This window comes from Misgurnus anguillicaudatus, chromosome 6, assembly GCF_027580225.2.
Source record: "Misgurnus anguillicaudatus chromosome 6, ASM2758022v2, whole genome shotgun sequence".
Taxonomy (NCBI): Eukaryota; Metazoa; Chordata; class Actinopteri; order Cypriniformes; family Cobitidae; genus Misgurnus; species Misgurnus anguillicaudatus.
In genome coordinates, this window is record NC_073342.2 from 20,505,355 (window position 1) to 20,525,055 (window position 19,701).

Below are 19,701 nucleotides of genomic sequence, written 5' to 3' on the forward strand. Positions count from 1 at the left end.
TCCTTTGCAGAGATCTCTGCGTGAGCACATCAGTGAACACCCCTGACCACCCAGTGAGTTTCATGTCTTTGTAAACGAAAGTTTAATGCACGTTAGGAAGGATTGTTCCAGTGCACCTATACACACATTGTAGAGGCGGGAGGTGAAATAACAAAAACCCAAAAATTCTCGGGGCAGCCGCATATATCCAAATTTCAGTCAAAACCGTTCTATTTCATCATAAACAATCTGAAAACAGGGCTTTAAGTGTAAAATACCAAACTTGTCCTTTAAACATGGAAAAAGTCAGATTTTCATAATATGTCCCCTTTAAAATATAGTTTAACTGTAAAAGAAGACATAGCATTTCAACCATCAAAATGAAGTTTAAATACACTGTAAACATTTTAATTGACATAGCTAATTAAAGATAAAAAATATTATTAAAATATTTTTACTAAATGTCTACAAAGGGAAATCTGTAAAACTACAAAATGTAAACTCAATTTATAAAAACAGAAATGTCTTATACAGTAGGCATGATGTAGCAGTATTTTTTGAAAATGTGTGAAGTTTTGACAAATTGCTTTGAACATAAAGTCAATGTACAACTTCAAGTAATTAAAACATACACAAGACCTGCATACATAATTAACTTTTAAATTAATACTTTTAAATGTAATAATGCACCTGTTTAAGTAAATCTGTATACTTTAGATGCAAAGTAGATAAAACTCAATCCTAAATCCACATGCATGTAGGCTTGGGCCACAGTTGATCCAGTGACTCTTCTGGCTGGATTGCATCTACTGTTAAAGCTGGATCTATTGGGTGAGGACTCAACAAGGACGTGCGGGCAGCAAGGAGCCCCATACGCACACAGCTGTCTGTGTTTCTTCCTTGGAGGATCCCGACCATCATTGCTCCGGCAAAACTACGGTAGTTGAAAGAGAGGGATTTGTGGAGTAAACTAAAGAACAGAGCTTGATATCTTGTAAAATACTTATAAATACACACCTATCACCGGCTCCAGACACATTTACTGTTTCTTCTGAGCTCACTGCCAGTGCAGGATAATAGACAGCACACAACTGTCTTTTCTGTTACAATAAAGCATACTACATTATACACTATACAGAACTTTCTACCTTCCTCTTTCATACATCTTAAATTGGACAGTTTACTTCTAAATGAAAATATATAAACAAAACATTTATACCCGCTTATGCCTTTTTGGTAGCAAATTGACGGTCCCTGCCTCGTGCTCTCCACATACCAACACACCCAGTGACCCCAAAGTAACCACCACACAGTGCAGATGGTCCAGCAGAGGGCGAGAGAGAGCAGGTACACAGCTCAAGACATCCTCGAGAGATTTGGGCAACTCTATAACAATATAAAACCGTAGTTACAATTAAACATTTAACTTCAACGTATTTCTTATTAGCTCTGCTATGCCCTTAAATACTTAAAGTATGACTTTACAGTCACCAAAGCCTGGCACATTTTAGTGACATATAGGGTTGTGATGGCACATCAACCATTCACTTAATTTTAGATGCTTTACTACAGTACAGTACCTCTTGGAATAGGTAAACCTAGTGTCTGATTCATGGTACAGAGCTCAGCCAGGTTGGGGGAAGTGTATGAAAGTGATTTCCAGCTCTCAGACAGGAAGGGTTTGCATGCCTTATCAGCATCCGTGGGTTCGAACCACACTGCAGAGAAAGTAGACATTTACGTAAGAACTGAATCAAAAGATATGAAATGAGCACACCGTACTTGAGCTTTACCAGGGATGGAGTATTTCCTGGCGATACCGCACACGTAATCGATGGTGGAAACAGGAATGTTCCCATCGAGAACTACAAGCGACGCAGATGCAATCTGATCCTCATACTGAGAAACCTGTCAATCATCATTGAAAATGAAAACTCATTGATGCTTTAACTTAGCCATTACCATTTACTTAAGAATAGATTTGTTTATACATACATACTGCTCTCGTATGCGCTGATGGATGTCCATGTCGCCCAATCCTAGGCTCAGCTCGCCAGACTCATTTATGACGGCACAATAAGTTGCAGTCTTCTGATCGTCCAATCTAACTATTGCACTGGTATCCTGATGATCATAAAGCAGAACACTGTAAATAAAACTTGTTTGAAAAGATTGAAAATTGACTACAAAATGAATAGTCAACTATAGTACACAACTCACCATGTGCTTACAATAGTTTAACACAGCATCACTATGAGAGTCCTTTCCAACTGCAGAGATGAAGAGAGGTTTGTGTCCTAAACGACTCAAACAGTCTATAGGGAATATATGGAAGGTTAAATACAGATGATTTTTTTCACATTTCGAAGCATCAGAATGAAATAATATTTTTTCAGATGTATGAATAATATGAATGGCATGTTACTGTGCATACCAGCAATATTTCTGCCCACTCCACCAAATGACTGGCACACACTTCCTGGATTTGTCTGGCCAAACTGAATTTAAAGGAAAACACCACTGTTCTTCAATATTTTACTATGTTCTTACCTCAACTAAGACAAATTAATACATACCTATCTTTTTTCAATGCATGCACTTAATCTTTGTACAGTGCGTCGAGAATGTGTTAGCATTTAGCCTAGCTCCATTCATTCCTTAGGATCCAAACAGGGATGAATTTAGAAGCCACCAAACACTTCCATGTTTTTTGTCATATTTAAAGACTGTTACATGTGTAGTTACACAAGTAAGTATGTTGACACAAAATAAAACGTGTTTTATTTTTGAGTGGAAGTTTGAGCGGGAGGGGGAGTAGTTAGGAGTGATGATATTACTGCATGCCGAGGTCAAAGTGCTGCCATCTAATGGTGCGTTTACACCAACTGCGTTTCAGACATCAAAATCGTGTCTACCGCGCCTAGTTTGCCGCTTAAACAGTTTGAATGCATTCGCGCGTGTAGAGCGGAGTAGACGTGCGGAAAAAGCAAGCATTTGACGCGCGTCAGAGGCAAAATCTGCTTCTTGTGGGAGGGGCAAGTGCTATGCGGTTGTCTGTTTGTAAGATGACTGATGTTGATTGTGCATTTATCGAGAGAGCTACCGGTTTGTATTTGGTAAGGGGAAAATAAACGGTGCGGGTCGAAAAACGTCACGTAATACACATTTCACTTTTGAGTCACAACTTACCAGGCTGCCCGATGTCCTTACTGACACTCTTCCAAGCGAGGTCTTTTTTATTCCTGTCTCTATAGAAATAAGAACTTGTGTCGTATAGCTCCGGGTGACCGCTCACGGACAATATCAAGTGTTCCCTCAGGATGAATGAGTGACTCCGGGCGGGGCTGCCTCCACAGCAGCAAGCAGGCTCCTGATTGGTTAACGCTGCGCGAAATTTCGCCAAAGTTCAAATTTGTCAACTCGGGCGTCAGCGGCAATTCGCGTCAGACACAAAATGCACAAAAAGCACCATTCGCGCGTACCGCGCACAACGCTCAATTCGCGCGAGCTAGACGCGCGAATGAGGCTGAAACGCATCTTCCGCGCCACGCCAAACACCTCATCCGCGCCGCGGGACCTCCAGACGCGCGTCAACGCGTCTTCACATTGACATCCCTCGCGCTTCACGCCTCTACCGCGGTTGGTGTAAACGCAGCATTAGTGCTCTTCCACCATACAATATGTTCTCATTTTTTTCCGCTTTAAAAAAAACACTTTTATTTTGTGCCACCATACTACTCATGTAACAGTCTTTAAATAGGGAAAACATGGAAGTGTTTGGTGGCTTCTAAATTCATCCCTGTTTGGATCCTAAGGAATGAATGGGGGCTAGGCTAAATGCTAACATTCACGACGCACTTTACAAAGATTAAGTGCACGCATTGAAAAAAGATAGGTATGTATTAATTTGTCTTAGTTGTGGTAGGAACATAGTAAAATATTGAAAAACTGTGGTGTTTTCTTTTAATACAAAATTGATCCTCATGAAATGTATGTAAAGTTATAATATTTAAGCTAAACTAACTTAACAGACCTACCAGCAGTTTCTTTGTTGTCCCTTTAGCGATTAAATCAACATTAATTCCACCTATAACAATCTGAGAGAAATAAAAATTATTTCTTTTCCATTTGTCGAAAAATAGACAAGCTTAAAACAAATATGTGAACAACACCCGACCCATTTCATGCAATGTTGTACTTTATAAAGCATTTAGGATGTTTTCACACCTAGTTCGTTTGAGCCCTCCAAACGCTCTCAGAGCAGTTCAGGGTGTATGTGTGAACAAACCAAGTGATCTCAGACCCCCCTAAAAGGACCCAAAAGCAAACCAATCTCAGACCACATCTGGAGGTGGTCTGAGTACGGTTCGCTTTTGGGTTCTTTTGTGGTTCGATTTCTTTTTGATATGTGAAATCAATGAGGTCCTGGTCCGTTTCACGTGTGGTTTTGACATTGTATCAAAATCAACTGCTGCACAGAAAGCTGGGGTCTAAGTTCTTATGAAGTTGTGAAGTGAACAAAAAAGGGTCTGAGATCACTTCAGTTCTGAAGAGGACTAAAAAAATAACTCTTTTGAGTCCACTATATCGTGAACACCAAAAGGACTGAGGTCACATTCGGCTAGTTTCTTTTCTGGTTCACTTTAAGTGAACTGGGTTTGGTTCTTTTAAAATGAACTATATGTGAAAACACCCTTAGTTCCAGTCCTTGATTCTGATTGGTCAATAGCGGTGTTTAATTTACGATAAAGCACAGCTATGGCCGCTGCACCCAACAATTCTGTGTATTACTGCTGCGCAGAACCCTTAGTAACCACCCTTAAAGCCGAAGTACAGTAAATTTTTTTGTGTGTATGCGAGAGTCCGCGTTTAGTGCACGTGATTTGTGAAACCTTGCGTACATTATTCACGTAGGTACAGTACAAAAGTATGTAGGCCATGGGAGGTTTTACAATTTGTTGCCATGAGCATGCGTCAAGCGGGGCTCGTTCTGTCTGACGTCATGCATCGTTTCCGGGTCCAACCGATCTCAAATGCCATAGGGAAATAACAAAACAATCACGCTAACATAAACTCGTATCATAAATTATGAATTTATATATTTTTTTAGTGCATGTGCATTGTGTCAAATTGCAAAACCTCTCAATGCCTAGTACATACTACATACTTCTGGATGCGCATGTGCAATCTACATGTAAATGTACGCAAGTTTTTTTTTTAATCCAGCGGTGCGCATACAGTATGCGCGCACTCTTCTGATGACGAAAATTGCATCACGCAAACTGTACTTGAACCTGTGCGTATGCGTAAAAAATTGACCATACTTCCGCCTTTAGGCTATTCCCTGATACAGCACAGCCTCTTGTACCTTATTGCTTATGTATATTTACTGTATATAATATTTTATGTAGAGCACTACTTACGGTTTTCTGGCCCTTTGTCGACTGTGTCTTAAAGCCTCCTCTGAAGCTGGCTTTGTCTTTGTGTTTAGAGAGGGCACATGCGATTTTACTGCCTACTTTGGCATTGTTATGGATGAGTGCTATATCTAAAGGTAAATGAACTTCAGGAAAATACACCAGTATGATGCAGATCTTCTCAATGAACACAAAACTGATTAAAGAATAAAGATATACAGTGTTTTATTGCGACACGCTATGTTTTGAATCTTACTGTTGGTGGATACTAGCTTGTAAGGACTTTCCCTTAGTCAGTTCATTGACCCGCTGAAGAACAAAAGGTGTGACATCTTTTCCTGTGACCCCCTTTAAACTGTGGGCATACAGAGAAATGCTTTTCTTCAAAACAGTGCTTATCAAAGTTTGTGGACAGAGATTCATTGCATTACTGCGTATGCATCAAAAGCTCACATGAAAAGGCTTGATAAGAGAACTGATCTGAAATCACTGTCAACTGTTAAATGAGTACACATAAGGCAAAACAGATCTTAGCTTTATCAGATCAGAATTTGCATTACCAATCAAGCTCGCATGAACTAGCTGTTTTACTCTACCTGGCCTCAGACACAGCTGTTTGTATGGCATCTTCGATCTGCTGTCCTGTTGCTGCATGTTCTTCAGGGATGGGAACAGCCAACAAAATGCCACTGTGTAAGCCCAGAGACAATGTGCTTGCTATGATGGTATACATGGAAAAGACAGGTCACAGAGTTCTCAATTAAAGAAACATTATCTACGGTCTGTTAAATTAGAGTCACTAAAGCATTCAGTAAATGTGTAATATTGACATTTCTCTCACTACAGGTTGGGTAAAAGCTTAAAAGCTTGAACTTGCCAATAAGCTCTGCTGCTTCTTCAGCACTAGAGACACAGTAAGGAGAAGCAAATCCACTTTGCTGGGAGAAGAACGCCGGGAAGCTTTTTGAATCTCCGTACGTGGCCACGCACACACCCTGAGTTTCCTGTAAATAATGGCATTGATTTCTGAATAAGAACTTCTTTATGCAACATGAAGTAAAAGTAGGCCGTATTTAATTTATAGATTTTTTGTACAGGAATAGGAAAGCAAGTGTTTTCTGTGTACAATTCACAACAAGTCACTTGTTTTGAGAACTTACCAAGAACTCAAGAGTGCGGCCAATATCTAGGATGGATTTCACTCCGGCGGATACGACAGCAATTGGAGTTCGACCCAGTTCGGTGAGGTCAGCACTCACATCCAGTGCTACAGGAAATAATACGCCCAATCAATATATTATATTAAATTATATTACATTACATTAAACTGTTCCATATATCAGCACACTGTTGCCAATGTGATATTGCATTAAAGGAAACATTTCACAAGACTTTTATAAGATGTAAAATAAATATTTGGTGTCCCCAGAGTACGTATGTGAAGTTTTAGGTAAAAATACCATATAGATAATGTATTATAGCATGTTAAAATTGCCACTTTGTAGGTGTGAGCAAAAATTTTCAGTTTTTGGGTGCAAATGCAAATGAGCTTATGAAAGCACTGATCGCCATAATGGTGGTTTGTTGAAATTAAAACTCAGTTGTGCTTTCAATTATTTTCTCTCTCTCTCTCTCTCTCTCTCTCTCTTTGACGTAAATTGCAGTGCTGTGGTTGGATAGTGCAGATTAAGGGGCATTAATATTACAATAAGATCCCCTTTGACATCACAAAGAGAGCCAAATTTCACATGCTTGCAGAGAATGGTTTACCAAAACTAAGTTACTGCGTTGGTCATTTTAAAGGGACACTCCACTTTCTTTGCTCACTCTCCAGCTCCCCTAGAGCCAAACATCCGATCTCCACAGTCTTGAAATCCATTCAGCTGATCTCCGGGTCCGGCGCCACCACCCCCAGCACAGCCCAGCACAACTCACCGAATCCGACTAGATCACTAGCACCGCGCCAAAAAACAACCAAAGAGTTTCGATATTTCTTCCATTTAAAACTTGACTCTTCTGCAGTTACATCGTGCACCAAGACCAATAGAAAACCAAAATCTGCTATTTACCAGGCAGATATGGCTAGGAACTAAACTCTCATTCTGGCGCAGCAATCAAGGCCTTTGCTCCTGTAACATGGCTGCAGCAGGCGCAGCGATACCACGCAGCACGTACTGCCCGAAAATAGTCCCTCTGGTTACTTTCAATAGCTGGGGACTATTTTCAGGTGCTGCGCAACATCACCGCGCCCCCCGCAGAAAAGTCCTTGATTACTACGCCAGTCTGAGAGCACAGTTCCATATCAGCCCAGAAAAACACAACCTTCAATTGTCCATCGGTCCCAGCACACGATGCAACCACAGAAGAGTCAAGCCTAAAACAGGAAAAACATCGAAACTCCCCGGTTATTTATTCTTTTGCGCGATGCCAATGGTCCAATCAGACTCAACGAACCACGCCAAGCCATGCCAAAAATGGCACCGCCAGACCCGGAGATCAGCCGAACGGACACCAAGCCAGCAAAAACCAAATGTTTAACTCTAGGGGAACTGGAAAATGAGAATATAAAAAAAGGTGAATTGTCCCTTTAACATTTTCTAGATTGATAGAAGCACTGGGGACCCAATTATAGCACTTAAACATGAAAAACTCTGATTTTCATGAAATGTCCCCTTTAATATGTTTCACGTAATGTGCATATTTATTTGTAATAAAAATAGTCATTTAAAAAAAAATTATCTTGCAGTTCTCTCCATCTCTATGAACTCCGCCAACGCCTCCAGTTACAAAGACACGAATCCCGGCCATGTGAGCGGCAATCATCGTTCCGGATACAGTGGTACCACCGGACAGACCCTGCAGTATCAAAATAAATCTGGTTCACATCAATCTCCACATCTACCAAGATACACACAAAGATGAATTCCAGACCTTGCTGATGACGTAAGGCAAATCCCTTCTGGACACTTTGAGTGCCGTTTTACTCTGCGCCAGAAAGTCCAGCTCATCCGAGGAAAGGCCCACATGAATCCTTCCCTCCAGAATCCCAATGGTAGCTGGAATGGCACCCTCAGCCCTCACGATAGCCTCCACTTCTCTAGCTGTGCTGAAAGAGAGATCAATGCGCAATTCATGTATGCAATGGTATGGCCATTCTTGCTGACAAAATATGTAGTAAAAGTTAACACGATAAGCATGTAGGATGACACAGTGTGAGGCTTTGTCCCATTTTGTTACCTGAGATTGTGAGGGTAAGGCATTCCATGTGTAATAATAGTGCTTTCAAGTGCCACAACTGGCCTGTGATCAGCTAGGGCCTCTTGCACAGCAGGATGGATTGTAAATAGGCTTTCTGTAGGAAAAAGGAAGTATTCAAACTTGGCATATCAAAACACACTGTACTATGATTGAATCAGTTCTTGTATGTGATTGATCGTCATACTTTATATAGACCAGCACCACAAACCCAGTGTGCCATTCATTGTAACTGTATTGAAAAACTATTTAAATTTGAACTAGGTGTACTAGGACTAAATCAATGATTGTGTTGCTTTACCATTTTTGCCAAGTCGGGTGAATGAAGTTGTAATGCTGCGTCTAAGGAATGCAGATGATCTCCACAACATTTTCAAAGCAGAATCTTCAGGTAAGCAAAACTCAGTGATTTATAAACATCATCAAACATACCGTCCAGGCATGTTTACAAGACATTCAGGGAAATCCATATATCATGATCTACGTGCACGAGGCAGACGATTTAACAGTAAAGTAGACAAAAATCATTAAATTATTAACAGAATATACGGGTTCTTTATGTAAACACTACAAAAGTCGGGTGAATGACTTTTGTAGATTAATAAAGACGGACAGATCAAACACTTACAGTATCACGTGCTACTTACACTCAGCTCGCGCAAATACTGACTTCAATCACAATTTAGCGCTGTTTATCGCCCTGTATTACAACAATGTGTAAGACTGTCTGTTTAACAACGAAACTAGTATGATTCAAGCTGTTTGCAGCTCTTCTCTCGACAACACTGGGGTTGAACTTTGATCCCGTTGGGTCTGTTTATGGGCGTAGATTTTGACCAAAATTAATCTGTATTAATATATAACCACTGATGTCCGTCTTATTCTTGTGTTTTCTATTTTTTACTTATTATATTTTTTCAGGAACCATCTAAATGAGATTAAAAATCTTTTGCAATCCCGTTCTGTAAAAATAACGCTATATGTGGTACATAAACGGTTAACAGCTTTCGTTCTCTGCAATGCCCGCCTCCGTAACTCACATCGCTAAAATGATTGGCTTTGCATTTTTTAGTCCCGCCTCTCTAACTCACAATGCTAATATGATTGGATTACCATTTCTTGATTACCATCCATGAAAGAAAATAATCCCAACATGGTAAAAACATGAAATCATGTCACGATTGCTGAATACTTTACATTACTGCACTGTGGTGATTACTTGCACAGATGTAGACATAATGTAAGGTTGCATTTTAAACTTAAACTATTTTTTTCACACTGATTAACTGTCTGTTAATGAAAAGAAGATTTAATGTGAACTACAGAAACATTAATAAACGTTGTTCAGGAAACAGCATGATATACATACCTACTTTAACACTGGGATTTTTTGGCAAAATTAAATTAAGAATTAAATATTAATCGCATATTCTTCAATGTTATAAAGTAAATATGGATTCATATATGTTACAAAGTGATTTTCTTTTCTTTTTTGACAAAGACTTAAACAGTTACTGTTTATTAGGCTCTAGGATATAACAAATTATTTATTATAGTACATTACATTTGAGATGGCACCGGGGGTGGCGAGTCAGATGTCACTGAGTAAAGAGCATACTGAGTTGTCTTTGTCTTGTTTTTGCAATGCGACCATTTTATTTATGTGCCCACCAATGCCAGGAGCAAACCTACGCCCTCAGTCTGACCTAACGTTAACTGTTACAGATGCAAATTATTTTTTTAGTTATTTTGTTGAAACTTTATAACAGCAAATACACAAATTAATTTATTATTTATAATATTTTTAAGTTTTACTAAGACGATTATTCTTGTTTCTCCTCACTTTTGTAAGCTTATAAAATAAAAAGTGTCTGCTAAATGCCTGAATGTATATGTAATATAGCTTACATGTAAATAAGTTAATATAATGTTTACAAAAAGGCAATATAATTATTATTTACAAAATTAATAGTGTAATTTGTAGTAATAATAGGACGTAAAAATATAAATTTGCATATTTTAGTGGCTTGATTAATGAATACTGTACGATTACAATTTTATGTGAATAATTTTAATTTTCAATATTTTAATTTATTTTCAATGCATTTTTTTTAAAATCTTTTTATATTCATGTAAGAAAATAATAATTTTTACTAGGATAATGCGACATATCACAATGGTTAAAATTAACTAGATTGTGATTTAAAACTATTGAGGTAAAAATTTGAAGTAAAGCTTAAGCTGGTTTGCTGTTTTTTTCTGGTCTCTCAGACTGGCTGGTTTAGCAGGCTGGTTTTACAGTGGTTTTGAACACCTTTTTGATGGTCTTGGTGGTCAGGCTTTACACAAACTGGCCTAACAGCTAAAACCAGCTTGACCAGGCTGAAAGCTTGGCTAAGCTGGTTGGCTGGTCCTAGCTGGTTCAAGATGGAAATAGCTGGTCCTAGTCCTCCCAGCTCGACAAAGCTTGCCCAACCCAGTCTCACGGAGTTGCGTGAGTTTAAAAATCGTGCAATACATACACCAAATTCCACTTTGGCATACATATGATTCGCAAGTCCTTCACATTCACTTAAACGGTGCATCTTTTTTTGTCATTTTATTTATTGGTTTCTTTCTTTTTTTTTTTTTGCTTTTTTTTACCATTTTCGCTTTTGTTTAGAGTTAGAACAACTTTTTGTTATTTAAAAATGACATCCTAACCCAAATGCCAATTCTAACACCATCTCCATGTGACCATGGCTTAAATATGGACAAAAACATGGAGAAATCTGAATATTAAATAACCTCATTAAGCAAATTTAAAATCTAACCCTAAACCCAAGCGAAAATGGTTTAAAAAACAGGAAAAAAAAGAGAAACCAATAAATAAAACGACAAAAAAAGATGCACCGTTTAAGTGAATGGGAAGGACTGGCGTATCATATGCACGCCAAAGTGGAATTTGGCGTATGTATTGCATGATTTTTACACTTCGTGCTATTTATACGCATCTACATGAGACTGGCTTGCCAACCAAAAAGGGGACCACAACAACCCCTCTAAGACCTACACCAGCTAATACAAAGTTAGAAGACCAGATAAAACCAGCCAGAAGGGATTTTCTTTCAGAGAGCCCTACTGAAAAATCCAGCTAAGACCAGCATAAGCTGGTAGCTGGTTTTAGCTGGTTTAAGGTGGTTTACGCTGGTCCTCCCAGCCTGACAAAGCTGGTCATGCCGGTGGGCCAGCTGGTCTTCCAGCCTGACCAGCTAAGTCCATCTAGACCAGCTTAAAAAGTGACCCAAACACAGCTACACCAGCAAAACCAGCTTCCTACACCAGCAAAACCAGCTAAAACCAAGCTGGAGACCAGCTAAAACCAGCTCATCATCTTATGCTGGTCTTAGCTGGATTTTTCAGTAGGGAGGAATAGAAACTACCAGTAAAATAACATATATTTTTTCAATAAATGGGATTTCACTTTAATACTTCAAGAAGTATAACGTATGGTCAATGTTTTAGGTTGATGCAGATAATATGCATAGTGTTGATATCTATATTATACATTTTTTGTTTGTTTACATTATTAAAATGTCTGATATGTTTTATGAAACAGTACAGCATGGTGGTTTACTTTCAGGAGTTGTAGTAATACTTTCTTTTCCCTGCAATATGAAAAATGTAGGTTACATAATTTTGCATATTTTTAAATACAATTTAAATCGATTTTAGAAAAATAAATATCATATTACATAAATATTTTAGGCATATTCCTTTATTTTTTAGGATGCTATTGCATATCACATTTTTCTTCCATATTGCACAGTCCTAATATATATTATATATTACATTACACTGCATTACATTACATTGAACTGTCGTAATGGCAACATATTAGCATAACTGCACTCTTGTGTTAAGGACAACAAAATGTGTTATTATTGGAACGACACATTTTGTGTTGTTATAATGAAAATCTGACTTTTTCAATGTTTAAGTCCTATAATTGGGTCCCCAGTGCTTCTTTCAGCCTAGAAAATATGAAAAAGAACAACTCAGTAACTTAGTTTTGGTAAACCATTCTATGCAAGCATGTGAAAAATAGGTAATTGAAATTGGCCCCCCTTGTGATGTCAGAAGGGGATAATACCGCCCCTTAATCTGCACTATCCAACCACGGCACTGCCATTTAGTGCAGAGATCAGCTCATTTGCATTTAAAGGACACACCCAAAAAAACTGCACAGTTTTGCTCACACCTACAAAGTGGCAATTTTAACATATAATGAATTATCTATTGGGTATTTTGAGCTAAAACTTCACCTATGTACTCATGGGGACACAAAGATTTATTTACATTTAAAAAAAGTCTTGTGAAAGGTCTTCTTTAACACATCTTATGTTGTCCCTTTAATCTATTTGAACACAAAACACATAAAATAACACATAATGTGTTAAATAGCATAACACAAAACAATGTGTAAAAAATTAACACAGCTTACATTATAATTACAGTCTGATTATGTTAACTTAAGTATTAACATATAACTTAATTCGATAAGGCTTACAGAGGTGGTAAGCATAAAGCGTGTTGTACCAAAGTTTGTGTTGCTGGTATCCCTTTCACATTAATGGCTGTAAAACTGTTCAGTGCTAGACTACTATACTGGACGTCCATGGTAACTACTGAAGATTGTTTATTTAGTAATAAACCTGTTTCTTCAATGGAAGTCATTAAAATGTGATCATCCTCACTGTGACACTTAATCATATTGACACCCGTTTGAGCTTCATGTCCTTCAATGAGCTGATAGCATTCTGTGACGGCATTGTAGGTAATGCCTGTAGGATAGATCGGATCGAAGTCGTCTTCCTCGACTTCATCATCTGTGTCCAAAAGCTCCATTTCAAACCAGTTTGGATTCTTCAGCTGATAACAGTGAAAAGTTTCAATAGCATCTCGAAGGGCCCTTCCTGATGGACATGTAAAATAATCAGTCTCTCCGACACCCTCGATGCATTTTATTCTGCCAGGCTCCTGTTTTTCCACATCTAAGATCCTGAAGTAAAGTTCTTCAAAGTGATTCATCAGCTTGTACTTCACCACCGTGTTAAACGGTGCCGGTACATCATTCTCACTGCACACGTCATCAAAATAAGCCACTATGTATTTGTGGAAAGACGAAGCATGAACAAAATCCGGTATGATGAGGCTCAGGGCTGGCGTAAGCATGTCTCCTATTGGTGAATGAGCATCCTCCTTTAATCTGACCCTGTTTTCACCGCACATGGCCCTCCACTTTGCATGCACACCTGGAGAGCACAAGATCAGGACTTTATCTGAAGATTTGGAGATCTGCTCCCGTTGCATGTCCAGCCACTGAATTCTACCGATGGTGCTGAGCCAGTAAGAATCGAGGAGATCAAGGGTAACATCTGTACCACACTTAGCCCGTAGAAAGGCACACAATTTTAGGATGATGTCTTTGTACAGGGGGTGGTCCAGTGAGTAGATTATCAGCACCCTTCTATGCTCTTGAACAGGTTTGCATTCCCATTTACTTTTCGCATTGGTCGAGTGGACCAAGTATGGGGTGTCTGTCAGAAACATGATAAGGAGAAACAAAAGTTTAAATAAGAGTTAAATAATGAAATGTACAAAAATGTGGGATGTCAGGATCACATGCTTACATTAAGTTGTACTATACAGAGATATTGCATTGGGCTTTTTGTTACTACTTACCTTTATGAAAATATTTGTGCAGCAAAAATGCAATGAAGCAACCAGCCACAGCCAATATAACCAGCAACGATACCAGTATCACCGAAACAATGAAATCAGCTGGAGCTTTCGGAAGATCTGCCATTAAAATATAAAAAATGTTAACGTACTGTATAAAATGACTACAAAAAGGAACAAACCCAACCCGTTGGTGGGTAATTTAACCTATGTTGGGTTGTTTTAACCCATTGTTGGGTCAAATATATTTTTTAAAAATTTGATTAATTTAACCCAACGGCTGGGTTGTCCTTTTTGGACCCAACCCATACAGCAAAAAAATAAATTTCTCGGGCAAAAAATATATTTTAAAATATATGCTAAATACATTTTGTAGAATGTTATACTCAATTGAATATATTTTTGAATCTAAAAAAAATATTTAGTTTCAACCTTCATATATCAACATATATTTCAAAATGTATTTCAAGGGGAAGCAAATACAATTCTAATTTTACATCCCATATGGCAAAAATGTCTAAATACATTTTAAATATATGAAGAGATTTGTTGCAAAACGAGATAACCACCGTTTTTTTAATTGTTCAGAAATCTCGTTTTTTGGTTGTGCATTCCAATTAACTTCAATGCAACTGCAGTTGGTTTGTTTTGATTTAAACCTTCATAATTAAAAAAATACAGCTAAGTAGCACCATAAAACAAAATAATAACATGATAACATAAAAATAAACATGTTTTGACAAAAATGTTAAAAAATGGATTTATCTCGTTTTGCAACTAAACTCTTCATATGCTAAATACAAGTTAAAGGCAGGGCGCATGATCTCTGAAAGCCAGTGTTGACATTTGAAATCACCTAAACAAACACGCCGCTACCCCAATAAAATCTGGACCTTCATTTGATAAGCCCGCCCACACATACGCAACCCAGGCAACGAGACACGCCCCTTACTTCTGATTGGCTATAAGTGTGTTTTGGTAGTCAGCCCGACTCTCTTTTCCAAAATGTTTTTCAAAAATCATGCACCCTGCCTTTAATTTTATAAATTATATTTTTGAAGTTGAAAATAAATTGAATTTAAATCTTTTAAAAACTGTTATGTTTACAGGTTCGTAACATAAAGAACGTTTTTCTTCCAATACAACGTGAATATATTTCCTTGGAAAAGATTTCAAAATATACAAAAAAAGACCAAAAAAATATATAGGTGAAAAATATATTTTTGTAAACATATTTCAAAATATATTTCAGCAAAAATATATTTTTGGAAATTTTTTGTATATTTTAAAATATTTTTTTCTGCATGGGAAAGGTGGGTTGAAAATAATGCAGCATTATTTTAGAGTACACAATCTGGTGCGGGGTAACCCGTGGTTTAGTAAAATAAGGACAAGCCCAACGATCGGGTTAAATTTCCAAAAAAATATCCATATTTGACCCAATTTGGGCTTAGACAACCTGTTTACTTTATAACCTGGTTTGTCCTAACTATGGGTTTAAACAGCATTTTAAGTAACTATATTCATTAAACAATAAAAGACACTAGCCATAAATTGAAAAAAATTGCATTGCTGTGAATTAAACAGTGTACAGTATGTTTCTCTGTGTAGGAATGTTGCCTTATGAGCAAAAGTAGCCTACACACATTCTAAAAATGGCTGTGTGTTTTTTGTTAACCCATAATGGGTAAATATTGGACAGAACATGTGCTAGGTTAAAAATGACCCAATGTTATGTTGTTGTTATGCAACCATAGGTTATAATAACCCAGCAGTTGGCTTAAAACAACCAAGCAGTTGGGTCAGTTTTAACCCAGCGGTGTGTTCTGTCTAATATTTACCCAACATTGCTTAAAGAGCGTATTTCTTTGCTAAAAAAAAGGTTATTTAGTGTATTTAGTATAATAGAATGTGTTTGCGTGGTTTATCGTTAAAAATCACATTATTTTCCACATGCTAACAGGAGTTAATTTACAAGTTGGTAGGAATTATGATAATGTCAGTCTTGTCTACATCACCAATCTCAGGACGTAAACTGTTGCCTACAATCTGTGTGTTTGTTGTAGTCCAAGAAAAGATATTTATGTTGGAAACGATAACTTGTGTCATCATTTACTGGAGTTTGTACCTTTTGCATATCATTAACGTACTAATACACACTTACACACCAAATAAATGTAAAAACGTGAATCGGACAATAGGTGCTCTTTAAAAACAACCCAGCCATTTTTAGAGTGCAGTAAATTGGTCATTTTGAGTTACCATATAGTACTTACATGGACAGATATCAACTTTCTCTCTGTAATCCAAACAGTTATTGAAACATTGAATAGAGAGTGGCTGAATCTGTAGAAAAAGACTTGTAAAGATTACATCATTATATGATTAATAGTTATTAAGTTATTAAGTTAAGTTACAGAACTCACCACAAAGTACAAACTGCAGTCAGTTAGCCGTTGTAATTCGATTGTGAAATTAACTTTTAGTGATGTTTGGTTGGCCTTTAAAACAAAGTTTTAATATAATTATAATAATCAGCTATAATAAAGGAAATATGTTTAGGAATAGCTGACAGTCTTCATCTGAATGCATAAATTAAAGGTACCTTTAGGGCTATGAGAGATGGTTCTGGATGAAGGTCAGGACTGTGAATAGAGACTCTGTATTGTTCAGAGAGCTTTTCAGGTTTGAAGTTTATGGTTATCACCATCTTGTTTTCATTGTCATTATCCGCTGTCCAAATAAGATTAGGATTCCAGATATTCTCTAAAATCAAATACATAAATAAATAAATAAATAAATAAACATGATGCCTGTTCAGAAAAACAAATAGATAATAAAGTAATATAAAAAATTATTTTCAACCACAAATTGTTCATGTTTGGTATAAGTGTTGTTTATGGATTGCAATAACTTGAATGATCAGTACTGTACCTGGAACATTAACTTGGATTTCTCTGGTATAGCTGCCTATGTTTGGCTTTGGTAAATTGGTTATAAAAACCTGGTATTTAGAGCCTGGGTTGACCACAACTCTGTCTAAAGAAAAAATCCACTAAAAAGGATAAAAAAAGAACAGAAGAAAATAAAAAACAAATCTAAACTGTGTTAAGTAAATATGTTTTACATTATAACAGGGCTTAAATAATAACCTTCTTTATTACATCTGCTTACCATGTTGTTCTTTGGGTTTTTTGTCCATTGCAGTTTATTCAGAAATATGTAACGAATGCATTCACTGTTATTTGTCGCCATTTCAACTACACAAACGTCAGTCCCTTTAAGGAAGTATATGCTACCTGAGGCAAATATTGTGATCATAGAAAACAGATCGCTTTAATAATAAGTAATACTTAAGTAATATTTCAAAACAGATCTCAGTCGAAATAAGTAATAAATGAGATTGTATAGCTTGGTTTTAAATATGACTATATTTTCTGGAGGCTAACATGAGGTCACATATCTTATCGTATATAACTTACTATCAGGTGATTGACTCCATGTAAGGTGTAAAACTGGGGCGTACCGTCCACTTTTATCTTTTTTAACTCTTACATTTGAGTTTATATCTTGAGGAGAGACTGGGGTTTTAACTCTTGGCATCATCCAGCCCTCATCCGAGCAGTTACCTGTGATGATCATTGAATTTTGTATAGTTTTATCAATATGAAAAACATCACAACATCACACTGTCAATAAAAACATCGAACTTGTACTTGCCTATTTGAACCCTGCATGCTAGCCCCTGTCAAACAAAAACAACAATTTACATGTATGTTGATAAAATTAGGTTATATGAAAGAATGAACTATTTACCTCTTGGGAACAATTCATTGGAGGATGATCTATAAGATGTAGAGGTGATGTTTTCATTGGGAAAGATAAACACATCAAGAAAAGAGCATTCACAAACATCATGTATTTTGTTCTGAAACAGAAACAAACCAAACTGTAGGTGAAAAATCATCGATCGCTTTCCGTCAGGTATTCATATTCTGTAGTTAGAGGAAACAGTAAGATCAGATAAGGGGAGGAAGGAGGTGGGGTTACAAAAACACTGACCGCGCATGCAAACAGAGAAGACATTTTTATCTTATTTACTGGATGTATTTATATCTGGAATTTACATATTAATCATACCATACAGTCCTTATGACCTTATGCTATATTTGTTGAGAGATATGGCCTGGTTTCACAAACAAAGCTTAGCTAAAGGCAGGACTAGGCCTTAGTTAAATTAAGCATCCTTTATAAACATGACTTAGAGAAAGACGTTACTGGTGTGTATCTTGAGATGAATCAATGGCACTGGCATATTGTAAGATTTGACAGTGCAAGTTATTTTCAGTTGAGTCTAGGACTAAGCCTTGTCTGTGAAACCGGGTGTATGAAATATTTATAAAAATGTATTAGTGAAAATACAAATTTATTTTTACAAAAGCTAAAAATATTGTTTCTTGTCTAATCTTGATTTTAAAAAAAATTTATTTAATGATATTTGGCCACTACCCATGCATGACCACTAGAGGGCCTTGCCAGTGTATCTATTATTATCTGTGTTTATGTATTATTGATTATACAGTATCTGTTCAAACAAAACAAAAATGTCTTAAAATTACTTTTCATACAGAACTGAGAAATAACCAGAAATCCTAAATTTAGTGCCGTGTTTATTAGACTTCTACACAAAAGAGCACAGCGGTGGTCAAATATCCTTAGTAATACCTTCACCAGATCTCAATGAAACTAAATTATGGCTTCGATCATGAGGTTTGTTGACATTTATAACTACTGCTACATGCCAGCAGCAGAGGATGTGAAGTGCCACATCTCTCATTTTAAGTGTGCTTCAAGGTAGGCACTATTAAATGATCGCAATGTACACTGGTGGTACATGGCGTATCTCCATACCAAGAAAAGGTCACAGTTTATTACAAAAGTCTTTTCTCTGCAATCTCGTAAAAGCTTTTCATGTCAAAATGTCATCGGGTGAGTCACACTTATGGATTTCAACTTATTGTCATTTTGAAAGTTTATACCTTTTGCATTGATATAGATGCATAAGGCTATACTTATTGTATATTGTATGTCCTTGTGCACATTATAAATGATATTAAAAGTTGACTTTTAGGACCGTGCTAGCATTCTGTAAACATGTAACATACTATCTCTTTACACCCCATTGACATGGCATGTTTTTTTTTATTACAATTTTGTAAGTTGGTACACTGTACACTGTAAAAAGTGAAAAGTTGGTTCAACTTTAAAAGTTACTTTAATTAGTAACACCTGAAAAAATGTATTTATTCAACTTAAAATTTCACTTTAG

General features: G+C 36.9%; 2 protein-coding genes across 7 annotated transcripts; both read right to left on the reverse strand.

Moving 5' to 3' along the window:
* Positions 1-360: 360 nt before the first annotated feature.
* On the reverse strand, positions 361-9,601 carry LOC129434180 (uncharacterized). Of its 6 annotated transcripts, none has more exons than XM_073868732.1 (19): positions 9,280-9,601; positions 8,953-9,036; positions 8,634-8,748; positions 8,328-8,502; positions 8,141-8,252; positions 6,557-6,663; positions 6,274-6,400; positions 5,993-6,113; positions 5,666-5,751; positions 5,403-5,527; positions 4,017-4,076; positions 2,414-2,477; positions 2,200-2,294; positions 1,975-2,103; positions 1,773-1,887; positions 1,560-1,697; positions 1,199-1,365; positions 997-1,079; positions 361-913 (listed from the first exon to the last, which is right to left on the reverse strand). In XM_073868732.1, exons 2-19 carry the CDS (start codon positions 9,020-9,022, stop codon positions 721-723), a joined length of 2,082 nt encoding a protein of 693 aa, XP_073724833.1. In that variant the 5' UTR covers positions 9,023-9,036; positions 9,280-9,601; the 3' UTR covers positions 361-720. The 6 variants fall into 6 exon arrangements, with proteins under 6 accessions (XP_073724833.1, XP_073724832.1, XP_055049038.2 ...); XM_073868731.1 differs by having other exon boundaries at positions 8,953-9,131; positions 9,299-9,600; XM_055193063.2 differs by having other exon boundaries at positions 9,299-9,599.
* Positions 9,602-12,613: 3,012 nt separating this feature from the next.
* On the reverse strand, positions 12,614-18,029 carry LOC129433966 (interleukin-17 receptor A). The gene is made up of 8 exons (XM_055192722.2): positions 17,855-18,029; positions 17,547-17,671; positions 17,307-17,427; positions 16,978-17,138; positions 16,799-16,873; positions 16,649-16,718; positions 14,376-14,492; positions 12,614-14,230 (listed from the first exon to the last, which is right to left on the reverse strand). The coding sequence occupies exons 1-8, from the start codon at positions 18,012-18,014 to the stop codon at positions 13,197-13,199; spliced, it is 1,863 nt and encodes a 620-aa protein (XP_055048697.2). The 5' UTR covers positions 18,015-18,029; the 3' UTR covers positions 12,614-13,196.
* Between the last annotated feature and the right edge of the window lie 1,672 nt (positions 18,030-19,701).